This window comes from Salvelinus namaycush, chromosome 3 (genome assembly GCF_016432855.1).
Source record: "Salvelinus namaycush isolate Seneca chromosome 3, SaNama_1.0, whole genome shotgun sequence".
NCBI lineage: Eukaryota > Metazoa > Chordata > Actinopteri > Salmoniformes > Salmonidae > Salvelinus > Salvelinus namaycush.
Genome location: NC_052309.1, coordinates 5,409,682 through 5,432,877, shown reverse-complemented (window position 1 = coordinate 5,432,877; position 23,196 = coordinate 5,409,682). Strand labels below are relative to the sequence as shown.

General features: G+C 47.1%; 1 protein-coding gene across 12 annotated transcripts in view; it reads left to right on the top strand.

Annotated features, from left to right (window-relative positions):
- The window catches only part of nedd4l (NEDD4 like E3 ubiquitin protein ligase), a 102,762-nt gene that overhangs the window by 45,622 nt on the left and 33,944 nt on the right, over positions 1-23,196 (top strand). For 4 of the 12 annotated variants that reach the window (XM_038989584.1, XM_038989583.1, XM_038989579.1 and 1 more), the window contains 9 exons: positions 1,571-1,656; positions 2,104-2,212; positions 9,518-9,678; positions 10,240-10,375; positions 10,549-10,761; positions 10,930-11,010; positions 17,952-18,011; positions 20,517-20,651; positions 21,129-21,287. In XM_038989584.1, coding sequence (XP_038845512.1) covers positions 1,571-1,656; positions 2,104-2,212; positions 9,518-9,678; positions 10,240-10,375; positions 10,549-10,761; positions 10,930-11,010; positions 17,952-18,011; positions 20,517-20,651; positions 21,129-21,287 — 1,140 coding nt within the window. The remainder of the gene's footprint in view (positions 1-1,570; positions 1,657-2,103; positions 2,213-9,517; positions 9,679-10,239; positions 10,376-10,548; positions 10,762-10,929; positions 11,011-17,951; positions 18,012-20,516; positions 20,652-21,128; positions 21,288-23,196) is intronic. The other 8 variants (XM_038989585.1, XM_038989578.1, XM_038989587.1 and 5 more) reach the window with 6 other exon arrangements.

The window sequence follows — 23,196 nt, the reverse complement described above, 5'->3', positions numbered from 1 at the left end:
TTACACCTATCCGGCCCTCATATCACTTACACCTATCCGGCCCTCATATCACTTACACCTATCCGGCCCTCATATCACTTACACCTATCCGGTCCTCATATCACTTACACCTATCCGGTCCTCATATCACTTACACCTATCCGGCCCTCATATCACTTACACCTATCCGGCCCTCATATCACTTACACCTATCCGGCCCTCATATCACTTACACCTATCCGGCCCTCATATCACTTACACCTATCCGGCCCTCATATCACTTACACCTATCCGGCCCTCATATCACTTACACCTATCCGGCCCTCATATCACTTACACCTATCCGGCCCTCATATCACTTACACCTATCCGGCCCTCATATCACTTACACCTATCCGGCCCTCATATCACTTACACCTATCCGGCCCTCATATCACTTACACCTATCCGGTCCTCATATCACTTACACCTATCCGGTCTTTATATCACTTACACCTATCCGGTCCTCATCACTTACACCTATCCGGCCCTCATATCACTTACACCTATCCGGTCCTCATCACTTACACCTATCCGGCCCTCATATCACTTACACCTATCCGGTCCTCATATCACTTACACCTATCCGGTCCTCATATCACTTACACCTATCCGGTCCTCATATCACTTACACATATCCGGTCCTCATATCACTTACACCTATCCGGTCCTCATATCACTTACACCTATCCGGCCCTCATATCACTTACACCTATCCGGCCCTCATATCACTTACACCTATCCGGCCCTCATATCACTTACACCTATCCGGCCCTCATATCACTTACACCTATCCGGCCCTCATATCACTTACACCTATCCGGTCCTCTCAGATCGACACAAGTATCTTGTCTTAGAGTTTATTTGGGATTCAACGTCTCTCTACAAACCCCCAACACACCAGACTTTTAGTCTACAGGGTTCGAGTTTCATAGCTGCTTAAACCCCAGCCAGTACTGACTGGTCTGTCAGTCCACTTTACCTCTGAGTTTATCACACAAGGCTGTTAGTTAATTATGAAACAGGAGAGGGTCTACTCTGCATACGCACGCACGCTGTTAACTAAGAAACGGGAGACATTCGTTAATCAGTTCAACAGGACGGTTACCAAAAGGTTTATCTTCATGTGATGGAATGACAGTGTGTGGCTTTTTATTTCATAGCTACAACATAATGTTTTCATGTACTGCATGTAAATCAGACCTGGGAGAAATACTTAATCTGGCAAATCCTCTCAAATATTTGTTGTGCGCTTGACTCAGGCTAGCTTAACTAGTGTGCTTGGTGGACAGATTGTACCGGTCAAGCATATCACATGTATTTGACATAATGTATTTGGCTCCGGTCTGACAATGTGTTTATGTGATAGACAGTGTGGCTTTTCTAATTTATAGCTACATGCTTTGATAGGTTTTCATGTCTGTAAACTTGGCTTGCGTTTCGGTGTCTAGGCCGGGTTACGTTAAGGCACTTTGACAACCGCTAGTATAAAAAGGGATTTTAAATACATTTGATCGATCGATTGATTGATTGATGTGTCTTTGTGTTGTAGACCGAGGATCCTACGATGGAGCGGCCGTACACGTTTAAAGATTTCCTCCTACGGCCACGAAGGTCAGTTCCAGACTACCGACGAAGGTGACAGGGAACTACACACACACACATTGACACACATTGACACACACACTCAAGTTACCCACAAACAATGTCCACCTGTTGTTGCTAATCCAAAAGAGATTCATGGTTAGATATCACTGAAACTACAGGCTTATGTCATTATGGTATTTGGTTTAAAGTAACTGTACTGTAATCATTGTTAGCTAAGACTGTTGTCATTCCACCTCTGGTTTCTGGTGAATTCCAAATATCATTCTAATTCTAGACATGAACTTAAATAGCATTGTTAAAATATTCCCCATGTATTGTTTATGGGGTGCTAACAGGGCATGTTGTAGTGTCATTTTAAATGCATCATCGCCCAACTCTCTGAAATTCATGGCTGGGTAAAACCATCTATTTCTACCTCTGGTTTCGTTTGAATAACTCCCAACTAACTGCCATTTTGGTGTTCTCTTCTGTCTCCAGCCATAAGTCCCGGGTGAAGGGTTATCTACGGCTAAAGATGGCCTACCTTCCAAAGACTGGAAGTCCGGAGGAAGAGACCACTGAAGGGATTACCAGGGAGGAGGCGGAGGTAAGAAGATAGGGACACGCACAAGTGCACACAGCTTTGTTTAATGTGAAATGTCAGGACTTTTTGGGCAGTAAAAATGTGTTTTCCCTAAGCCTAAACCTAAACCTAACCTTAACCCCAAAACCCGTAACCTTAACCCCAAACCCTAAACCTAACCGTTATGCTTAAAAGCATTTTAAACCATCCAAGTCACGCAGCATCTCGATTGTGAAGGGAGTACTCTCTGACCTGAAATTCTTCATCGGAGATGACCAAATCCCAACAGTGTCTGAGCAGCCGGTAAAAAGCCTTGGAAGGTGGTATGATGCAAGCCTGAAGGACAAAGACCAGGTGCAACAGCTGCGCAAAGACATCAGTAGTAGCCTACAGTCCATCGACAACACCCAGCTACCTGGAAAGTTAAAGGCCTGGTGTCTGCAGTTTGGTCTCCTACCCCAGGTGTTGTGGCCCCTAGCAGTGTATGAGGTTCCAATCTCAACAGTGGAGAAGATGGAAAGAGGAGTCACAGGCTACTTAAAGAAGTGGCTCGGAGTTCCACGATGCCTTACCACCATAGGCCTCTATGGAGATGGTGTCCTCAAGCTGCCCCTCACCAGTCTAACAGAGGAATTCAAGTGTGCAAAAACCAGGCTCCAGATGACACTGAATGAATCTCGAGACCCAGTGGTGAGCAACAACGCGCCGACCTTGGCAACTGGGCGCAAATGGAGGCCAGGAAAAGCAGTCCAGGAGGCAACAGCAGCCCTCAGACATGCTGACATTGTGGGTCATGTTCAGCAAGGGAGAGGAAGCCTTGGGCTAACTAGCCGTGCTGCTTGGAGTAAGGCCACTGCACCAGAGCGGCGGAAGATGGTAGTGCAGGAAGTACGCCATCAGGAGGAGGCTGCAAGGTGGGCCAAGGCAGTCTCTCTTGCCAAACAGGGACAGTGGACTCGATGGGACAGTGTGGAGAAGAGGAAGATCAGCTGGAAGGATCTGTGGGCCATGGAAGCGAGGCGGTTGAGCTTTTCCATCAGAGCAACATATGACGTTCTTCCAACACCAGTTAATCTTCACCAATGGTATGGTGAAGATCCGGACTGTGCCCTCTGTTCCATGCCAGCCAACCTCAGGCACATTCTCACAGGGTGTAAAACAAGCCTCACCCAAGGACGCTACACTTGGCGACACAACCAAGTCCTTAAAAACCTTGCGTCCGCCCTGGAGGACAAGCGAGCTGCCACCAACTCCCTACCACCCCCAGCAGCATCACACCCCTTACGGATGACCTTTGTCCGCGAAGGGGCTAAACCACCGAAGAGCGGCTCTACACCATTAGAGCGAGACCAGCTGCGCTTGGCCCGCGACTGGAAAATGCTAGCTGACATTGGCCGGCAACTTGTGTTTCCTCCGGAGATCGCAACCACCACCCTAAGACCTGACATGGTGCTCTGGTCCCGTTCGCTCAAGAAGGTCTTCATCATTGAGCTCACAGTACCCTGGGAGGACTCAGTAGATGAGGCTTATGAGCGAAAACATCTGCGCTATGCCGATCTAGCTGCCGAAGCACGGCATCATGGCTGGAACACAGAAGTCCGACCAGTGGAGGTGGGCTGCAGAGGTTTTGTGGCAACATCTACAACCAGACTGCTTAGAGACCTGGGAATTAAGGGCCAGAGCCAGCGTTCGGCAATCAAAGCTGTATCAGAGGCGGCAGAAGGCAGCAGTCAATGGCTCTGGATGAAGAGGAAAGACCCCAGCTGGGCCCCGAAGTGAGAGGGCCAGGAGGTATGCGGTCAACAATGCTTGACTCAGGGAGGAGGACGCCCCTGCCATGCATAGTCCCATGGGATGTTGGCTATCAACAACAAGGCAACTCCTATGACTAATTGGGAATGGGACGCAAGCGTAGGATTGATCACCCTGTCGCTGGCCGCCTTTGGGGAGGGTGTATAGTGTCAAAGGCCGAAACACCCTAGGAACCAAAGGTACACTACTGACGATGCGCTCCCCAAATTTCACCAGGCTCACTGTTCATGAACTCTTGGAAGTGCTTGCACAAAGGATAGTAACATCTCATCCTGTGTTCTTGGAATCTAACAAATTCAGTACAGTCCTGATTTTTTGAAAATAATATAATTTCCCTACATACAGTGCATTCGGAAAGTATTCAGACCCCTTGACTTTTTCTACATTTTGTTACGTTACAGCCTTATTCTAAAATGGATTGAATACTTTTCCACCCTCATCAATCTACGTACACACAATACCCCATAATGACATCACAATACCCCATAATGACAAAGCAAAAACAGGTTTAAAGAAATTTTGGCAAATTTATAATAAAATGAAAAAAGAACTGAAATATCACATTTACAAAAGTATTCAGACCCTTTACTCAGTACTTTGTTGAAGCACCTCTGGGAGGGATTACAGCCTAGAGTCTTAGTATGACGCTACAAGCTTGGCACACCTGTATTTGGGGAGTTTCTCCCATTCTTCTCTGCCGATGCTCTCAAGCTCTGTCAGGTTGAATGGGAAGCATTGCTGTACAGCTATTTTCAGGTCTCCCCAGAGATGTTCGATCGGGTTCAAGTCCGGGCTCTGGCTGGGTAACTCCAGGACATTCAGAGACTTGTCCTGAAGTCACTCCTGCGTTGTCTGGGCTGTGTGCTGTTGGAAGGGGAACCTTCGCCCCAGTCTGAGGTCCTAAGCACTTTGGAGCAGGTGTTCATCAAGGATCTCTGTACTTCGCTCCATTCATCTTTCCCTCGATCCTGACTAGTCTCCCACCAAGCTTCATCATAGGGATGGTGCCAGGTTTCTTCCAGATGTGATGCTTGGCATTTAGGCCAAATAGTTCAATCTTGGTTTCATCAGACCAGATAATTTTGTTTCTCATGGTCTAAGAGTCTTTAGGTGCTTTTTGGCAAACTCCAAGCGGACTGTCATGTGCCTTTTTACTGAGGAGTGGCTTCCGTCTGACCACGCTACCATAAAGGCCTGATTGTTGGAGTACTGCAGAGATGGTAGTCCTTCTGGAATGTACTCCCATCTCCACAGAGGATCTCTGGAGCTCTGTCCGAGTGACCATCAGGTTCTTGGTCACCTCCCTGACCAAGGTCCTTCTCCCCTTGATTGCTCATTTTGGCCAGATGGCCAGCTCTAGGAAGAGTCTTGGTGGTTCCGAACTTCTTCCATTTAAGAATGATGGAGGCCACTGTGTTCTTGGGGACCTTCAATGCAGAAATGTTTTGGTACCCTTCCCAAGATCTGTGCCTCGACACAATCCTGTCTCGGAGCTCTACGAGCAATTCCTTCGACCTCATGGCTTGGTTTTTGCTCTGACATGCACTGTCAACTGGGGGACCTTTATATAAACGGTTGTGTGCCATTACAAACCATGTCAAATCAATTGAATTTACCACAGGTGGACTCCAATCAAGTTTTAATAACATCTCGACGATGATCAATGGAAACAGGATCCTTAAACGCTCAATTTCGAGTTTCATACCAATGGGTCTGAATACTTATGTAAATAAGGTTTTTCTGTGTTGAATTTGAAGGAAAAAAATCTACCTGTTTTTGATTTGTCATTATGGGGTATAGTGTGTAGATTGATGAGGGAAAAAATATTCAGTACCAGTCAAAATTTTGGATAAACAAACTTGTTCCAGTGTTTTTCTTTCTTTTTACAATTTTCTACATTGTAGAATAATAGTCAAGACATCAGCTATGAAATAACACATATGGAATCATTTAGTAACCAAAAAAGTGTTAAACAAATCAGAATATATTTTAGATCCTTCAAAGTAGCCACCCTTTGCCTTGATGACAGCTTTGCATACTCTTGGTATTCTCTCAACCATCTTCATGTGGTAGTCACCTGGAATGCATTTCAATTAACAGGTGTGCCTTGTTAAAAGTTAATTTGTGGAATTTCTTTCCTTCTTAATGCGTTTGAGCCAATCAGTTGTTGTGCCAAGGTAGGGTTGGTATACAAAAGATAGACCTATTTCGTAAAATACCCAGTCCATATTATGGCAAGAACAGCTCAAATGAGAAATGACAGTCCATCGTTAATTTAAGACATGAAGGTCAGTCAATCCGGAAAATGTTAAGAATTTTGAAGGTTTCAAGTATAGTTGCAAAAACCATCAAGCGCTATGATGAAACTGGCTCTCATGAGGACTGCCACAGGAAAGGAAGACCCAGAGTTACCTCTGCTGCAGAGGATAAGTTCATTAGTTACCAGCCTCACAAATTGCAGCCCAAATAAAAGCTTTACAGAGTTCAAGACACATCTCAACATCAACTGTTCAGAGGAGACTGTGTGAATCAGGCCTTCATGGTCGAATTGCTGCAAAGGAACAACTACTAAAGGACACCAATACGAAGAAGAGACTTGCTTGGGCCAAGAAACACAAGCAATGGACATTAGACCGGTGGAAATCAGTCCTTTGGTCTGATGAGTAGAAATGTTTGATTTTTGGTTCCAACCGTGTCTTTGTGAGACGCAGAGAAGGTGAATGGATAATTTTTGCATGTAAAGTTCCCACTGTGAAGCATGGAGGAGGAGGTGTGGGGTTGCTTTGCTGGTGACACAGGTGAATTCAAGGCACACTTTATCGACATAGCTACCACAGCATTCTGCAGCGATACGCCATCCCATCTGGTTTGCGCTTAGTGGGACTATACTTTGTTTTTCAACAGAATAATGACCCAACACACCTCCAGGCTGTGTAAGGGGTATTTGACCAAGGAAAGTGAAGGAATGCTGCATCAGATGACCTGGCCTCCACAATCACCCGACATCAACCCAGTTGAGATGATTTGGGATGAGTTGGATCGCAGAGTGAAGGAAAAGCAGCCAACAAGTGCTCAGGATATATGGGAACTCCTTCAAGACTGTTGGAAAAGCATTCCAGGTGAAGCTGGTTAAGAGAATGCCAAGAGTGTGCGAAGCTGTCATCAAGGCAAAGGGTGGCTACTTTGAAGAATCTCAAATATAAATACATTTTTTATTGGTTTAACACTTTGGTACTACATGACTCCATATGTGCTATTTCATAGTTTTGATGTCTTCACTATTATTCTACAATGTAGCCCTTGAATAAGTAGGTGTGTCCACACTTTTGAGTGGTACTGTATATACACTGCTCAAAAAAATAAAGGGAACACTTAAACAACACAATGTAACTCCAAGTCAATCACACTTCTGTGAAATCAAACTGTCCACTTAGGAAGCAACACTGATTGACAATAAATTTCACATGCTGTTGTGCAAATGGAATAGACAAAAGGTGGAAATTATAGGCAATTAGCAAGACACCCCCAATAAAGGAGTGGTTCTGCAGGTGGTGACCACAGACCACTTCTCAGTTCCTATGCTTCCTGGCTGATGTTTTGGTCACTTTTGAATGCTGGCGGTGCTTTCACTCTAGTGGTAGCATGAGACGGAGTCTACAACCCACACAAGTGGCTCAGGTAGTGCAGCTCATCCAGGATGGCACATCAATGCGAGCTGTGGCAAGAAGGTTTGCTGTGTCTGTCAGCGTAGTGTCCAGAGCATGGAGGCGCTACCAGGAGACAGGCCAGTACATCAGGAGATGTGGAGGAGGCCGTAGGAGGGCAACAACCCAGCAGCAGGACCGCTACCTCCGCCTTTGTGCAAGGAGGAGCACTGCCAGAGCCCTGCAAAATGACCTCCAGCAGGCCACGAATGTGCATGTGTCAGCATATGGTCTCACAAGGGGTCTGAGGATCTCATCTCGGTACCTAATGGCAGTCAGGCTACCTTTGGCGAGCACATGGAGGGCTGTGCGGCCCCACAAGGAAATGCCACCACACACCATGACTGACCCACCGCCAAACCGGTCATGCTGGAGGATGTTGCAGGCAGCAGAACGTTCTCCACGGCGTTTCCAGACTCTGTCACGTCTGTCACATGTGCTCATGTGCTCAGTGTGAACCTGCTTTCATCTGTGAAGAGCACAGGGCGCCAGTGGCGAATTTGCCAATCTTGGTGTTCTCTGGCAAATGCCAAACGTCCTGCACGGTGTTGGGCTGTAAGCACAACCCCCACCTGTGGATGTCGGGCCCTCATACCACCCTCATGGAGTCTGTTTCTGACCGTTTGAGCAGACACATGCACATTTGTGGCCTGCTGGAGGTCATTTTGCAGGGCTCTGGCAGTGCTCCTCCTTGCACAAAGGCGGAGGTAGCCGTCCTGCTGCTGGGTTGTTGCCCTCCTACGGCCTCCTCCACGTCTCCTGATGTACTGGCCTGTCTCCTGGTAGCGCCTCCATGCTCTGGACACTACGCTGACAGGCACAGCAAACCTTCTTGCCACAGCTCGCATTGATGTGCCATCCTGGATGAGCTGCACTACCTGAGCCACTTGTGTGGGTAGTAGACTCCGTCTCATGCTACCACTAGAGTGAAAGCACCGCCAGCATTCGAAAGTGACCAAAACATCAGCCAGGAAGCATAGGAACTGAGAAGTGGTCTGTGGTCACCACCTGCAGAACCACTCCTTTATTGGGGGTTTCTTGCTAATTGCCTATAATTTCCACCTTTTGTCTATTCCATTTGCACAACAGCATGTGAAATTTATTGTCAATCAGTGTTGCTTCCTAAGTGGACAGTTTGATTTCACAGAAGTGTGATTGACTTGGAGTTACATTGTGTTGTTTAAGTGTTCCCTGTATTTTTTTGAGCAGTGTACATACATACAGTTGTGGAGGTGGAGTAACAAAAGTCTGATACTGCCAACAGGGAGTCTGGAGAAAATGTCTAGTCTGTTCTGGTCTGTCTTTCTGGAAACACCATTCACTCGCTCACTCACTTCCCCACTTCCTTCCATTTTCAAAAGTCTGATCGAATGGAAAATGAAAGTGTGTGTTTCTGTATGCTTCTGTGTGCCAGTGACTTAATCTGAGTAAGAGAGAGAGAGAGGCAAGATGGCTTATAGTTTTTCACTCAGTAAAATGAGGCCTAGATAGGGTGACGTATAGCTAGTCTGGGTACCCGTCTGTTTAGCCATCATTCCACTCTTTGTCTTGCTCAACATCTTTGGCATATGACACAGAGTAAGAGTGTAATTGTAGCTAAACAGACGGGTACCCAGGCTAACATTTAGCAGGAGAACTGAAAAAAAATAGAACTGAAAATCTAACGTCGCCAACCTTCTTGCGAGATCTCAGACAGACAGTGGAATGTAAGGTACACCAAAAGGAAAGAGCTGTGTTTTGTTTCCTGGCTGTGCCGTGTCTCTCTCTCTGTCTAAATCTTTGAGCACTCTCCTCCTGTGCCTTTGCTTCTCAGGGCTGGGAGGTGAACGACTCTGCCGATCCCAGCGTCCAGAGGCCCCAGGCGGTCCAGCCCCCACTGCCCCCAGGATGGGAGGAGAAGGTTGATAACCTGGGCAGAACCTACTACGTCAACCACAACAACCGCTATACACAGTGGAAACGACCCAGTAACGTGTATGTATACACAGCTACGTTATCTTTACACACAGTTATCAGAACTGCTCTAGGTCCTCTGGTGTCCCCCAGGGCTCTGTACTAGGTCCTCTGGTGTCCTCCAGGGCTCTGTACTAGGTCTACTGGTGTCCACCAGGGCTCTGTACTAGGTCCTCTGGTGTCCCCCAGGGCTCTGTACTAGGTCCTCTGGTGTCCCCCAGGGCTCTGTACTAGGTCCTCTGGTGTCCCCCAGGGCTCTGTACTAGGTCCTCTGGTGTCCCCCAGGGCTCTGTACTAGGTCCTCTGGTGTCCCCCAGGGCTCTGTACTAGGTCCTCTGGTGTCCCCCAGGGCTCTGTACTAGGTCCTCTGGTGTCCCCCAGGGCTCTGTACTAGGTCCTCTGGTGTCTTCCAGGGCTCTGTACTAGGTCATCTGGTGTCTTCCAGGGCTCTGTACTAGGTCATCTGGTGTCCCCCAGGGCTCTGTACTAGGTCATCTGGTGTCCCCCGGGGCTCAGTACTAGGTCCTCTCTTGTTCTCTCTGTGCACCAACATGTAAAATGTTAATTATCTCTTCTCTACAGGGATGATATTTCGGAGGTGGAGAATGACAATCAACAGCGGGCGAACAGCATCCAGGCCCACCGGGTTTTCAGGTCCAGACGACACATCTCTGAAGACCTGGAGAACGAACACACAGAACCCAGAGACATGGAAGATGTGAGTCTGACCTTTGACCCCTCGACTGTACAATATGTTTTAATCAAGATCTTCTTAAATCCAAGGTCATCTATATGCCTTATCTTTACTGCAGAATACAGAAGGACTTTCCAAACTAGTCAGTGGTACAGTACATACTCTCGCGCGCTCTCCCTCTCTCTCTCTCTGCACAGTCATGGGAGCCAATCACTGAAGAGAGTCCAGACGGCCCCCTACCTGGCCCCTCCTCCTCAATGGCGACGGCCATCCCCCAAACGCCTGCCCCCCCGCCCCTCCAGGAGTTCTCAGAGGAGATCAACCTGCACCTCTCTCTCTCTCCAACCCCATCCGGCCCCCCGCCTGACATCAACGGAGAGGTGGCCGCCCCCAGCCACGCCTCTGCTGTGGTGAGAATTCTTGACCAGTTTGAATCTGTTAGAGGCAAATTCAGCACTTTTTAACCTCATTCAATTGGCACCATTCCAGTATGTGTGAAAACATTTGTTCTTGTAGCCAAAAAGATGAGAAGACAAGTCTTAAGAATACAATCCCTCCTTCCCTCCGTCTCCCCTCAGCAGAGTCATCTGTCCTCCAGGCTGCGCTCCTCCAGTATGACAGATGGGGTCAGTGACCAGGCCCAGCCTCCTCCTCCAGCGGTACGATACACACACTCCTTCTCCTCCTCCTCTTCCTGCTCTCCTCTGTTCTTCCACCTCTGCCTTCCGATTCCTTTACTACACAGGCAGCTCTTTCTGTTCTCCTCTCGTCCTGTCCTCTCCTATCCTCGCCACTTGTCCTCTCCTTTCCTCCTGTCCTCTCCTTTCCTCCTGTCCTTTCCTCCTGTCCCCTCCTCCTGTCCTCCCCCTCTCCTCTCCATGTCCTCTCCTCCTTTCCTCTCCCCTCTCCTGCTGTCTTCCTCCTCTCCTGTTGTCTTCCTCCTGTTCTCTCCCCTCTCCTGCTGTCTTCCTCCTCTCCTGTTGTCTTCCTCCTGTTCTCTCCCCTCTCCTGCTGTCTTCCTCCTCTCCTGCTGTCTTCCTCCTGTTCTCTTCCCTCTCCTGCTGTCTTCCTCCTGTTCTCTTCCCTCTCCTGCTGTCTTCCTCCTGTTCTCTTCCCTCTCCTGCTGTCTTCCTCCTGTTCTCTTCCCTCTCCTGCTGTCTTCCTCCTGTTCTCTTCCCTCTCCTGTTGTCTTCCTCATCTCCTGCTGTCTTCCTCCTGTTCTCTTCCTCATCTCCTGCTGTCTTCCTCATCTCCTGCTGTCTTCCTCCTGTTCTCTTCCCTCTCCTGTTGTCTTCCTCCTGTTCTCTTCCCTCTCCTGCTGTCTTCCTCCTGTTCTCTTCCCTCTCCTGCTGTCTTCCTCCTGTTCTCTTCCCTCTCCTGCTGTCTTCCTCCTGTTCTCTTCCCTCTCCTGCTGTCTTCCTCCTGTTCTCTTCCCTCTCCTGCTGTCTTCCTCCTGTTCTCTTCCCTCTCCTGCTGTCTTCCTCATCTCCTGCTGTCTTCCTCCTGTTCTCTTCCCTCTCCTGTTGTCTTCCTCCTGTTCTCTTCCCTCTCCTGCTGTCTTCCTCCTGTTCTCTTCCCTCTCCTGTTGTCTTCCTCATCTCCTGCTGTCTTCCTCCTGTTCTCTTCCCTCTCCTGTTGTCTTCCTCATCTCCTGCTGTCTTCCTCCTGTTCTCTTCCTCATCTCCTGCTGTCTTCCTCATCTCCTGCTGTCTTCCTCCTGTTCTCTTCCCTCTCCTGCTGTCTTCCTCATCTCCTGCTGTCTTCCTCCTGTTCTCTTCCCTCTCCTGCTGTCTTCCTCATCTCCTGCTGTCTTCCTCCTGTTCTCTCCCCTCTCCTGCTGTCTTCCTCCTCTCCTGCTGTCTTCCTCCTGTTCTCTTCCCTCTCCTGCTGTCTTCCTCCTCTCCCCTCCTCCTCTCTGCTTGTTGTGATTCCTTACTGCCTGGTGGTGATTCACTCTGCAGTGTCAGGCTCTGTGTTTCTGTAACAGTGGCAGTAATTCTATCCTTCCTAATCAAACACATCCTAGACAGAGATCTGAGTCACAGTAGCCCAGGGAGCCAGGGCTTCTGAAGGGAAAAACACAGGTGCTGATGTCAGCCTTTTATCTCACTGACCTGAATGAATGAGTGGGTAGGGTTTTACAACAACAGGATCTGAATGAGTGTTAAGTAGAATGAGTGGGTAGCTAGGGTTTTACAACTGTAGCAGAATGAGGCTTTTTCTAGACTGGATTTGTCACAGTCGGAGGCTAAATTCAGTCACCACATGTTTCTGTGGTTTGACACACTTTCTTAGGAAGCGTGTGTAGGTTGCAGATCTGGGTTCATATAATATTTGAAATCTTTCAAAGTACTATGAGTGTTTTCTCTAGCCTACCTGGAGTGGCAGACTACTCTATTGGTTCCATTGCACCATGCAAGCTCAATTACGTACATCTTAAGTATTTGGATTTGGCTACTATGAACCCAGGATTTGGATTCTATGAAACCAGGTCTGGTGTCAAAGGGAAGATTTCAGTTTCCACATGTAGCTCAATCTGTCCCATATACCGGTTTGGTTTGACACACTTTCCTGGGAATGAAAAGGAATGTGTAGGTTGAGCATGGTTGGTTGGTTATGTAATTCTTCCCCTGACTGGGCAGTGTTTCTCTTGCTGTGGAGTGCACTATCCCTCAGACGGATTAAAGTATATCTATACAAATAAGCTGTGAAAAGGCTGTTTTAAATGGTCCTTGACGTGGACAGTGTGTGAGACTACCTCAGTTATTGCAGAAGGGAGGGAAGGAAGCTACATGTAATTGGTTTGGAACAGCCCTGTACAGTTGACCCCTCTCTGCCTCGCCCGGGGTGAAACTTAGTTGTCGGCAATGTTCCCTCAAACAAAATGTCGTCACTGAGCAAATTTCAGGTTTACTGAGTGCAAACTTGAACATTGTGGAAATTCTGTGCATCTTCTGGCGCGTGTTTACTGTGAACACTGAGGCTGTACCTGTGAACACTGAGGCTGTACCTGTGAACACTGAGGCTGTACCCGTGAACACTGAGGCTGTACCCGTGAACACTGAGGCTGTACCCGTGAACACTGAGGCTGTACCCGTGAACACTGAGGCTGTACCCGTGAACACTGAGGCTGTACCCGTGAACACTGAGGCTGTACCCGTGAACACTGAGGCTGTACCCGTGAACACTGAGGCTGTACCCGTGAACACTGAGGCTGTACCCACTTTAAGTTAGTTTTAACAGTGGCCAAGTAGGCTACTGTGGCTATTTGATCATAATGTAGGTCTACCAGATCATAATGTAGGTCTACCAGAGTGGCCTACCATCAAAAACAACGGAGAAAATGCATCCCATAACATTTTAACATGGAAATAGCTGTTCTATTCAGGTCCCTTCTGGAATAAAATAAACATGCAGGACTTGACATAAACTTGTTTATCCACTTGTCCTTCAGACAATGTGGTGACTGAAAATTTAGTTTTTTACGCAAGAAATCACTTTACAAAATAAAATCCATCATTATTCCCATAACATTATTATAGATAATCAGACAAATTATGCTGCCTATTGGCTACTTAGCTTTTTCAACCTGTCTCAAAATACAACACTGTCCCTTTAAAACAAAAAAAAGCTCTTTACCTGACTCGCTTTTCAAAGATGTCTAGAAATGTACACGTTTTGTGTTCTTGTATGAAGCAATCACTCCCCCATTGATGACTACACATGATCTATATCTGGGCTAATAACTCACTAACTAGCAAAGGATATGAACAAATGTACACACGTTGCTACATGTAGCTCTCACTTTGATCTCAAAACAAGCTCATCTACTCACGACGGCTCATGCTGTAAACACAGTCCAGTTCAAAGTGAATGGCACAGATCCATATATGGCAGTGGTCTCTTTGCATATAGGCCTACTGCAGCTCTGATTGGTTATGGCACACCGGCTTGTGTAGAGTATGAGCCTTTGTCGTGCCTGTCAATGCAATAAAATTCTACTTCGATGCTTTCTGCCTACAACAAAATCTCTTGCATAGTTAGTTTTGCATACCAGCATGCTGACCACACTGCTCGCGCGTGTCAACGAGCGCCATGTGGGTGATTGAAAGATAAACTGAGGTCCACACTCCAGTCCAGTTGGTGGTGGTAATGCACCTAAAGTTGGTTGCCAACCGCCATATAAAGTCCAAAGAAGGAGAAGAAGCCTGAAGGAGGAGAGATTACTAGAAACTAACTTTTACCCTTTTATCTGTGGATTAATTGTTGGAGTAGAGGACCTTGTGCATTTCAGGTAAAATAACAACCCAATGTTTATATCCCAGGACAAATTAGCTAGCAACAGCAAGCTAGCTAAATTTCCAAATGTTTAATGCTTTTTGACCTGTCCCCAAATGAATATAGTTAGTTCAGAGTTTGTTTTGATATTTTGACCTGCGTGTCCTGATCGTGTCTGGTGTGGGTGGACGAAATCACATGCGCAGCGGTCTGGTCAGCATGCAAGTCTTGCATAGTTTTTTTATTTTGATATGTTGCATTGAAAGTGGCAAATATTGCGCTGATTCGATCACAATTCCCACAGTAAAGGGAAACGTTGATGGTGTTAACTAACGGGGGAAAAGTCTAGAAAGCTGTGTGAAGTTCAATTTCGTTGTTCTCTGCGCGGGCTGATATTTCTTCTGCATGGCAGTCCCTGGGGAGCTGCATGCATGTGCACGATCGCAGCATACAGGAAATGTTGGTTGTTGGTTCATTATTTGGCAGCAAAAGTGTTTTGTTTTGTACTTTTTGAAATGTAGGCTTATGTCTTAAATGCAGTAAAGAGTGCGATGTATTTCCATGTTGCTCCATAAGGCTTATCAAAAGAGTTATTGTTATTGACAAAAAGGGTTATTGTTGCGAATGACAAAGAAAAGGGTTATTGTTGCGAATGACAAAGAAAAGGGTTACTGTTGCGAATGACAAAGAAAAGGCTTGCTGTTGCGAATGTCAAAGAAAAGGGTTACTGTTGCGAATGACAAAGAAAAGGGTTACTGTTGCTAATGTCAAAGAAAAGGGTTACTGTTGCGAATGTCAAAGAAAAGGGTTATTGTTGCGAATGACAAAGAAAAGGGTTACTGTTGCGAATGACAAAGAAAAGGGTTACTGTTGCGAATGACAAAGAAAAGGGTTACTGTTGCGAATGACAAAGAAAAGGGTTACTGTTGCGAATGACAAAGAAAAGGGTTACTGTTGCGAATGACAAAGAAAAGGGTTACTGTTGCGAATGACAAAGAAAAGGGTTACTGTTGCGAATGACAAAGAAAAGGGTTACTGTTGCGAATGACAAAGAAAAGGGTTACTGTTGCGAATGTCAAAGAAAAGGGTTACTGTTGCGAATGTCAAAGAAAAGGGTTACTGTTGCTAATGTCAAAGAAAAGGGTTATTGTTGCGAATGACAAAGAAAAGGGTTATTGTTGCGAATGACAAAGAAAAGGGTTACTGTTGCTAATGTCAAAGAAAAGGGTTATTGTTGCGAATGTCAAAGAAAAGGGTTATTGTTGCGAATGACAAAGAAAAGGGTTACTGTTGCTAATGTCAAAGAAAAGGGTTACTGTTGCGAATGACAAAGAAAAGGCTTGCTGTTGCGAATGTCAAAGAAAAGGGTTACTGTTGCGAATGACAAAGAAAAGGGTTACTGTTGCTAATGTCAAAGAAAAGGGTTACTGTTGCGAATGTCAAAGAAAAGGGTTACTGTTGCGAATGACAAAGAAAAGGGTTACTGTTGCTAATGTCAAAGAAAAGGGTTACTGTTGCGAATGTCAAAGAAAAGGGTTACTGTTGCGAATGTCAAAGAAAAGGGTTACTGTTGCGAATGACAAAGAAAAGGGTTACTGTTGCGAATGACAAAGAAAAGGGTTACTGTTGCTAATGTCAAAGAAAAGGGTGAGCGCCAGTAATTTCTTTATTTTTACTTCACCTTTATTTAACCAGGTAGACTAGTTGAGAACAAGTTCTCATTTACAACTGCGACCTGGCGTAGTGAAGGGTGAGCGCCAGTAATGACAAAGAAAAGCATTGGGAAGGGAAGAAAGGGTTAGAAAGAGTCACAAAGTTATTTGTTGTGACTGTGCCTGTAGCCTACTAGATCAGTCACACTAGTTCTCCTTAGCACTACCCACCCACTCAGCCAATGTTATCTCACTTTGCATTCCACTCTCTTTGTGTGAGTTGGTGCTCTACTGTCATCAACAACTGTGTTGCTAGTCAGATCCATCTCGCATGATTCTCAAAGAAAAAAAAGCTTAACAATTATTGCCTTTCTGCATCCATTAACAATAATCATTCTAACAATTCCAGATTTCTCAAATGGAAAGCTGTTTATATACTATTTCACTCTCAACCCGTAATCCAATCAAACAATGATAATCCACAACTATAATCCACCCACGGTAATCTGATTCCATGTGCCCCTTCCCTCACCTCTCCTCCTGTGTGGTCAGCTGTTTGGGTATGCTCCATGTCTCCTGTCCCTACCATCACAGGAGTCTATCCCCCCTGAGCGTGGCTACACTCCTCACCCAGCTGTACTCCTACTGTCCCCCGCCTCAACCCCTGGACTCTCTGACTCTAAAGTCACCTCCTTCCCCATGTCAGTCTTTCCTGCTCCTCCACACATCACCTACCTGACCCCCTGCCTCAGCCCCACCGGTCATATCTGTCCCTGACCCCCCTGCCTCAGCCCCACCGGTCATATCTGTCCCTGACTCAGCCCCACCGGTCATATCTGTCCCTGACTCAGCCCCACTGGTCATATCTGTCCCTGACCCCCTGCCTCAGCCCCACTGGTCATGTCTGTCCCTGACCCCCTGCCTCAGCCCCACCGGTCATATCTGTCCCTGACCCCCTGCCTCAGCCCCACTGGTCATGTCTGTCCCTGACCCCCTGCCTCAGCCCCACTGGTCATGTCTGTCCCTGACCCCCTGCCTCAGCCCCACCGGTCATATCTGTCCCTGACCCCTGCCTCAGCCTCACTGGTCATATCTGTCCCTGACCTCCTGCCTCAGCCTCACTGGTCATATCTGTCCCTGACCCCCTGCCTCAGCCCCACTGGTCATATCTGTCCCTGACCCCTGCCTCAGCCTCACTGGTCATATCTGTCCCTGACCTCCTGCCTCAGCCTCACTGGTCATATCTGTCCCTGACCCCCTGCCTCAGCCCCCCCGGTCATGTCTGTCCCTGACCCCCTGCCTCAGCCTCACTGGTCATATCTGTCCCTGACCCCTTCCTCAGCCTCACTGGTCATATCTGTCCCTGACCCCTGCCTCAGCCTCACTGGTCATATCTGTCCCTGACCCTCAGCCTCACTGGTCATATCTGTCCCTGACCCCTGCCTCAGCCTCACTGGTCATATCTGTCCCTGACCCCTGCCTCAGCCTCACTGGTCATATCTGTCCCTGACCCCCTGCCATACCCTCACTGGTCATATCTGTCCCTGACCCCTGCCTCACCCTCACTGGTCATATCTGTCCCTGACCCCTGCCTCACCCTCACTGGTCATATCTGTCCCTGACCCCTGCCTCAGCCCCCCTCCCCTCTAAAGAAAGCTGTGTTCTACCAGCAGAGCTCCCAGACCAGAAGAACCAGAGCTCTAACAGTCACTGGAGTTGAGGAGCCCATGGTAATGTTGTCCAAATCTACCTGCTGTACATCAGTAATGTTGTCCCATTCTATATACTGTACATCTATCTACCTGCTGTACATCATTGTTGTGTCCCATTCTATATACTGTACATCTATCTACCTGCTGTATATCAGTGCACCTCTGCCATATGAATATCCTCTCTGCATCGTTTTAGTTTTGTCCCCCTCCCTCCTCACAAACGTTATATATCAAGCTGGTGGTTAAGAAGTTAGGACTTAGAGACTGGAGACTAGACCACCTGTTTCTCCTCCTGCTTCTGTGTTGTGACCCCTCAATGGGAGAGTTCAGCTCACTTACCAAGTCAATAAGCGTATACATTTCTTCATATGAAGTTCAGTGGCTGTGAATTTGTAGTTGTACATGTATGTGCGTGTGGTTGTGTTTGCTGCTCCCCTGATAGGTCCACACATCATCACCGCCTGGGATGTATTTTAATCTGTAATGAGCAGTTTGAGTCTCTTACTTAAGTATGTTAGGTTGTACAGTAAGGTTTGAGTGGCTTACTGTGGCTTACTATATACAGTGCATTCGGGAAAGTATCATACCCCTTAACTTTTTCTACATTTTGTTACGTTACAGGCTTATTCTAAAATGAATTAAATAGTTTTTTTCCCTCATCAATATTCACACACTACCCCATAATGACAAAGCAAAAACAGGTTTTGAGAAATGTTTGCAAATGTATAAATAACTGAAATATCACATTTACATAAGTATTCAGACCCTTTACTCAGTACTTTGTTGAAGCACCTTTGGCAGCGATTGCAGCCTAGAGTCTTCTTGGGTATGACGCTACAAGCTTGGTACACCTGTATTTGGGGAGTTTCTCCCATTCTTCTCTGCAGATCCTCTCAAGCTCTGTCAGGTTGGATGGGGAGCGTTGCTGCACAGCTATTTTCAGGTCTCTCCAGAGATGTTCGATCAGGTTCAAGTCCGGGCTCTGGCGGGGCCACTCAAGGACATTCAGAGACTTGTCCCGAAGCTACGCCTACGTTGTCTTGGCTGTGTGCTTAGGGTCGTTGATCTGTTGGAAGGTGAACCGTTGCCCTAGTCTGAGAACCTGCTACAGAGCACTCAGGACTTCATCAAGGATCTCTCTGTACTTTGCTCCGTTCATCTTTCCCTTGATCCTGACTAGTCTCCCAGTCCCTGCCGCTGAAAAACATCCCCACAGCATGATACTGCCACCAGCATGCTTCCCCGTAGGGATGGTGTCAGGTTTCTTCCAGACGTGACGCTTGGCACTCAGGCCAAAGAGTTCAATCTTGGTTTCATCAGACCAGAGATCATTGTTTCTCATGGGCTGAGTGAGAGTCCTTTAGTTGCCTTTTTGGCAAACTCCAAGTGGGCTGTCGTGCCTTTTACTGAGGAGTGGCTTCCATCTGGCCACTCTACCATAAAGGCCTGATTGGTGGAGTGCTGCAGAGATTGTTTTCCTTCTGGAAGGTTGTCCAATCTCCACGGAGGAACTCTGGAGCTCTGTCAGTGACCATCGGGTTCTTGGTCACCTCCCTGACCAAGGCCCTTCTCCCCCGATTGATCAGTTTGGCATGGGCGGCCAGCTCTAGGAAGAGTCTTGATGGTTCCAAACTTCTTCCATTTAAGAATGATGGAGGCCACTGTGTTCTTGGGGACCTTCAATGCTGCAGACATTTTTTGGTACCCTTCCCCATTTGTGCCTCGACACAATCCTGTCTCGGAGCTCTACGGACAATTCCTTCAACCTCATGGCTTGGTTTTTGCTCTGACATGCACTGTCAACTGTGGGACTTTATATAGACAGGTGTGTGCCTTTCCAAATCATGAACAATTTATTTAATTTACCACAGGTGGACTCCAATCCTGAGTGACGCAGCGGTCTAAGGCACTGCATCTCAGTGCTTGAGGCGTCACTACAGACACCCTGGTTCGATTCCAGGTGGTATCACAACCGTCCGTGATTGGGAGTCCCATAGGGCGGCGCACAATTGGCCCAGCGTTTTCTTAACCTGGTTTCGCTTTGACATTATGGGGTATTGTGTGTAGATTGATGAGGGGAAAAAAAATAATTGAATCTATTTTAGAATTAGGCTGTATAACGTAACGAAATGTGGAAAAGTTCAAGTGGTCTGAATAATTTTCCGAATGCACTGTATGTTAGGTATGTATGTTTGACTGAGTCTTACTATATATGTCAGGTTGTATGTCAGGTTTGAAAGCTGTTCTATGTGGTTTGTTTGTCATTGTGTGTTTGTTTTTTCTAAAGCTGTCCTGCTTCTGCTGGCCTGCTTCTGTGAGTTTCTGAGGAGCCGCAGTATTGTAGTACAATAGTACTAGGCTACTTGTTGTACTGCAGTACTGTTTTTTGTTGTCAATAAGCCACTCCCACTGTTTCTATATTTCTTATCAATGTGTAAAAAAAAATACAGTTTACACACAAGCTTCTTCCAGGTGGCCATATTGTCCGGCGCGAATAACTTTTGCTTCTCTTGCTTGGTTCAGTCTCAGTCGGCAGCCTATGCCCTGACCACACCAGGCCTACCTCCAGGATGGGAGGAGAGGAAGGACGCCAAGGGACGCACGTATTACGTCAATCATAACAACCGCTGCACCACCTGGACCAAGCCTATCCTCCAGGTACATAGAGGCCTCACCTGGTGCACAGAGAGACTGCATGGGCTTACTCCTCCTTCCCTCTTCTGTCCTCATTCCATCGGGGCATTTCTCTGGGCCTGGGTACAACATCCACTGTTTTCTTTGTCCCTCTCTTCCTCTCGTCCTGCCTTAAAGTGTGGCTCTAGGTGCATGTCTTACTTCAGGTCACCTTGAGTTTGTGTCCCTCTTCCTCCCTCTCCTCTCTTACTCTGTTTCTTACTATGTGCCAAATACTAACTTGAGAAATGTGCACGTAACTCCTAAGTATTGATGAATGGGAGATTTCAGTGGAAATTTAAAGTGGTGTGAATGTATCTCATGCATTCTATCTACACACATTGGATGATCTCTGCCTGATCATCTCCTTACACTGTAACTTCCCTCACATTTCATCTGTCTATCACACACAGCCTTGTTCCTCCTTCTACCTGTGTTAACTAAAAAGTCTCTCCCTGACAGCACGCTGAAGACGAGGCGAGTTCCTCTGACTCCGGGGCTGCAGCTGAAGCCGCCTCCACCTCTTCCTCAGCCAACAACAATAGCCACCTGATTGAACCGCAAATACGCCGCGCCCGTAGTCTCAGTTCCCCTACCGTTACCCTGTCCTCCCCCTTAGAGGTGAGATTATCCAGCCTGTCCTGTAGGACTTCCTTACTTCAATCTCTCCTATCTACCTAACTGATGAGAGCGCCCCACCACCACCCTACCCGCCCTCTAGACAACACTTTTCTTTCCTCCCCTTTTCCATCATCTGCTTTCCTCCCGTCTAACATGCTCTGTTCCGTCATCTGCATTCCTCCCGTCTAACATTCTCTGTTCCGTCATCTGCATTCCTCCCGTCTAACATTCTCTGTTCCGTCATCTGCATTCCTCCCGTCTAACATTCTCTGTTCCGTCTTCTGCATTCCTCCCGTCTAACATTCTCTGTTCCGTCTTCTGCATTCCTCCCGTCTAACATTCTCTGTTCCGTCTTCTGCATTCCTCCCGTCTAACATTCTCTGTTCCGTCATCTGCTTTCCTCCCGTCTAACATTCTCTGTTCCGTCATCTGCTTTCCTCCCGTCTAACATTCTCTGTTCCGTCATCTGCATTCCTCCCGTCTAACATTCTCTGTTCCGTCATCTGCTTTCCTCCCGTCTAACATTCTCTGTTCCGTCATCTGCTTTCCTCCCGTCTAACATTCTCTGTTCCGTCATCTGCATTCCTCCCGTCTAACGTTCTCATGTCCTACCTCTCGTCTCTGATTCAGGTTCAGCCTCTCTTCCTTCTTCATCCTCTCTTCTTCATCCTACCTCTATCCTGTCCTGTCTGTCTCCTCTTTCTGTCTTTCAGGTTCAGTACCACTCTGTTGCATGCCACTGTTCTGTCCTTCTCTTCCCTTGACCGTTGTAATGCTGTTTACCTCATGTACTCCTTCTCTGTCAGTACTTTCACCACCTTCAGTTTAACCTCATGTTACGCTGTGAGAGCATCTTTCATCTGAAGATCATTTTGAAGCTGACATTTTATTTTTTAAACACCACTACCTTCAAGCAATGTCATTCAATTCAGTAATCTGAATATAATAATGGATTTCAAAGTGCTGAAGTCTGACTGATTGTTGAACCATGGTGAGGCTTGGCATGGCTTAGCTATGATAATCTCCTCAACGTGTGATCTCTCCAGAGTTAACTAAGGCTACATCCCAAATGGCTACCTATTCCCTACATAGTCCGTATTGGGTTCTGGTACAAGGTAGTACACTGCATCATGAATAGGGTGCCATTTGGGATGTAAGGAGAGAGACACATTCATATGCAGCCCAGGCAATGGACTGAAACTCCATAGGCTAGAGAGGGAGAGAGGGAGAGATTCATTCATATGCAGCCCAGGCAATGGACTGAAACTCCATAGGCTAGAGAGGGAGAGAGGGAGAGATTCATTCATATGCAGACCAGGCAATGGACTGAAACTCCATAGGCTAGAGAAGGAGAGAGGGAGAGATTCATTCATATGCAGACCAGGCAATGGACTGAAACTCCATAGGCTAGAGAGGGAGAGATTCATTCATATGCAGACCAGGCAATGGACTGAAACTCCATAGGCTAGAGAGGGAGAGAGACACATTCATATGCAGACCAGGCAATGGACTGAAACTCCATAGGCTAGAGAGGGGGGGGGGGGGATTCATATGCAGCACAGGCAATGGACTGAAACTCCATAGGGGAGGGAGGGAGAGATTCATTCATATGCAGACCAGGCAATGAACTGAAAATCCACAGCTTATGGATGCAGGACCCTGTCCTGGAAGTGGGTCATGACTAATCTGCTATGAGATGCAATGAAAGCACTGAACGCTTTAGTTATTCTCCATGTGACAAGTTTACCTGTGATTGGTCTAGGCTTGTGACAGTAGGGCACAGCCCTCCTTATTGGTCACCGGATGCAGTCGGCCAAAGTGCACCAGATGTAAGAAGAGGGTAATATTATGTGGTGGACTGAACGGCTCTGATGTGTGACTTGATAAACCACACGTCAGTATTCTGTTA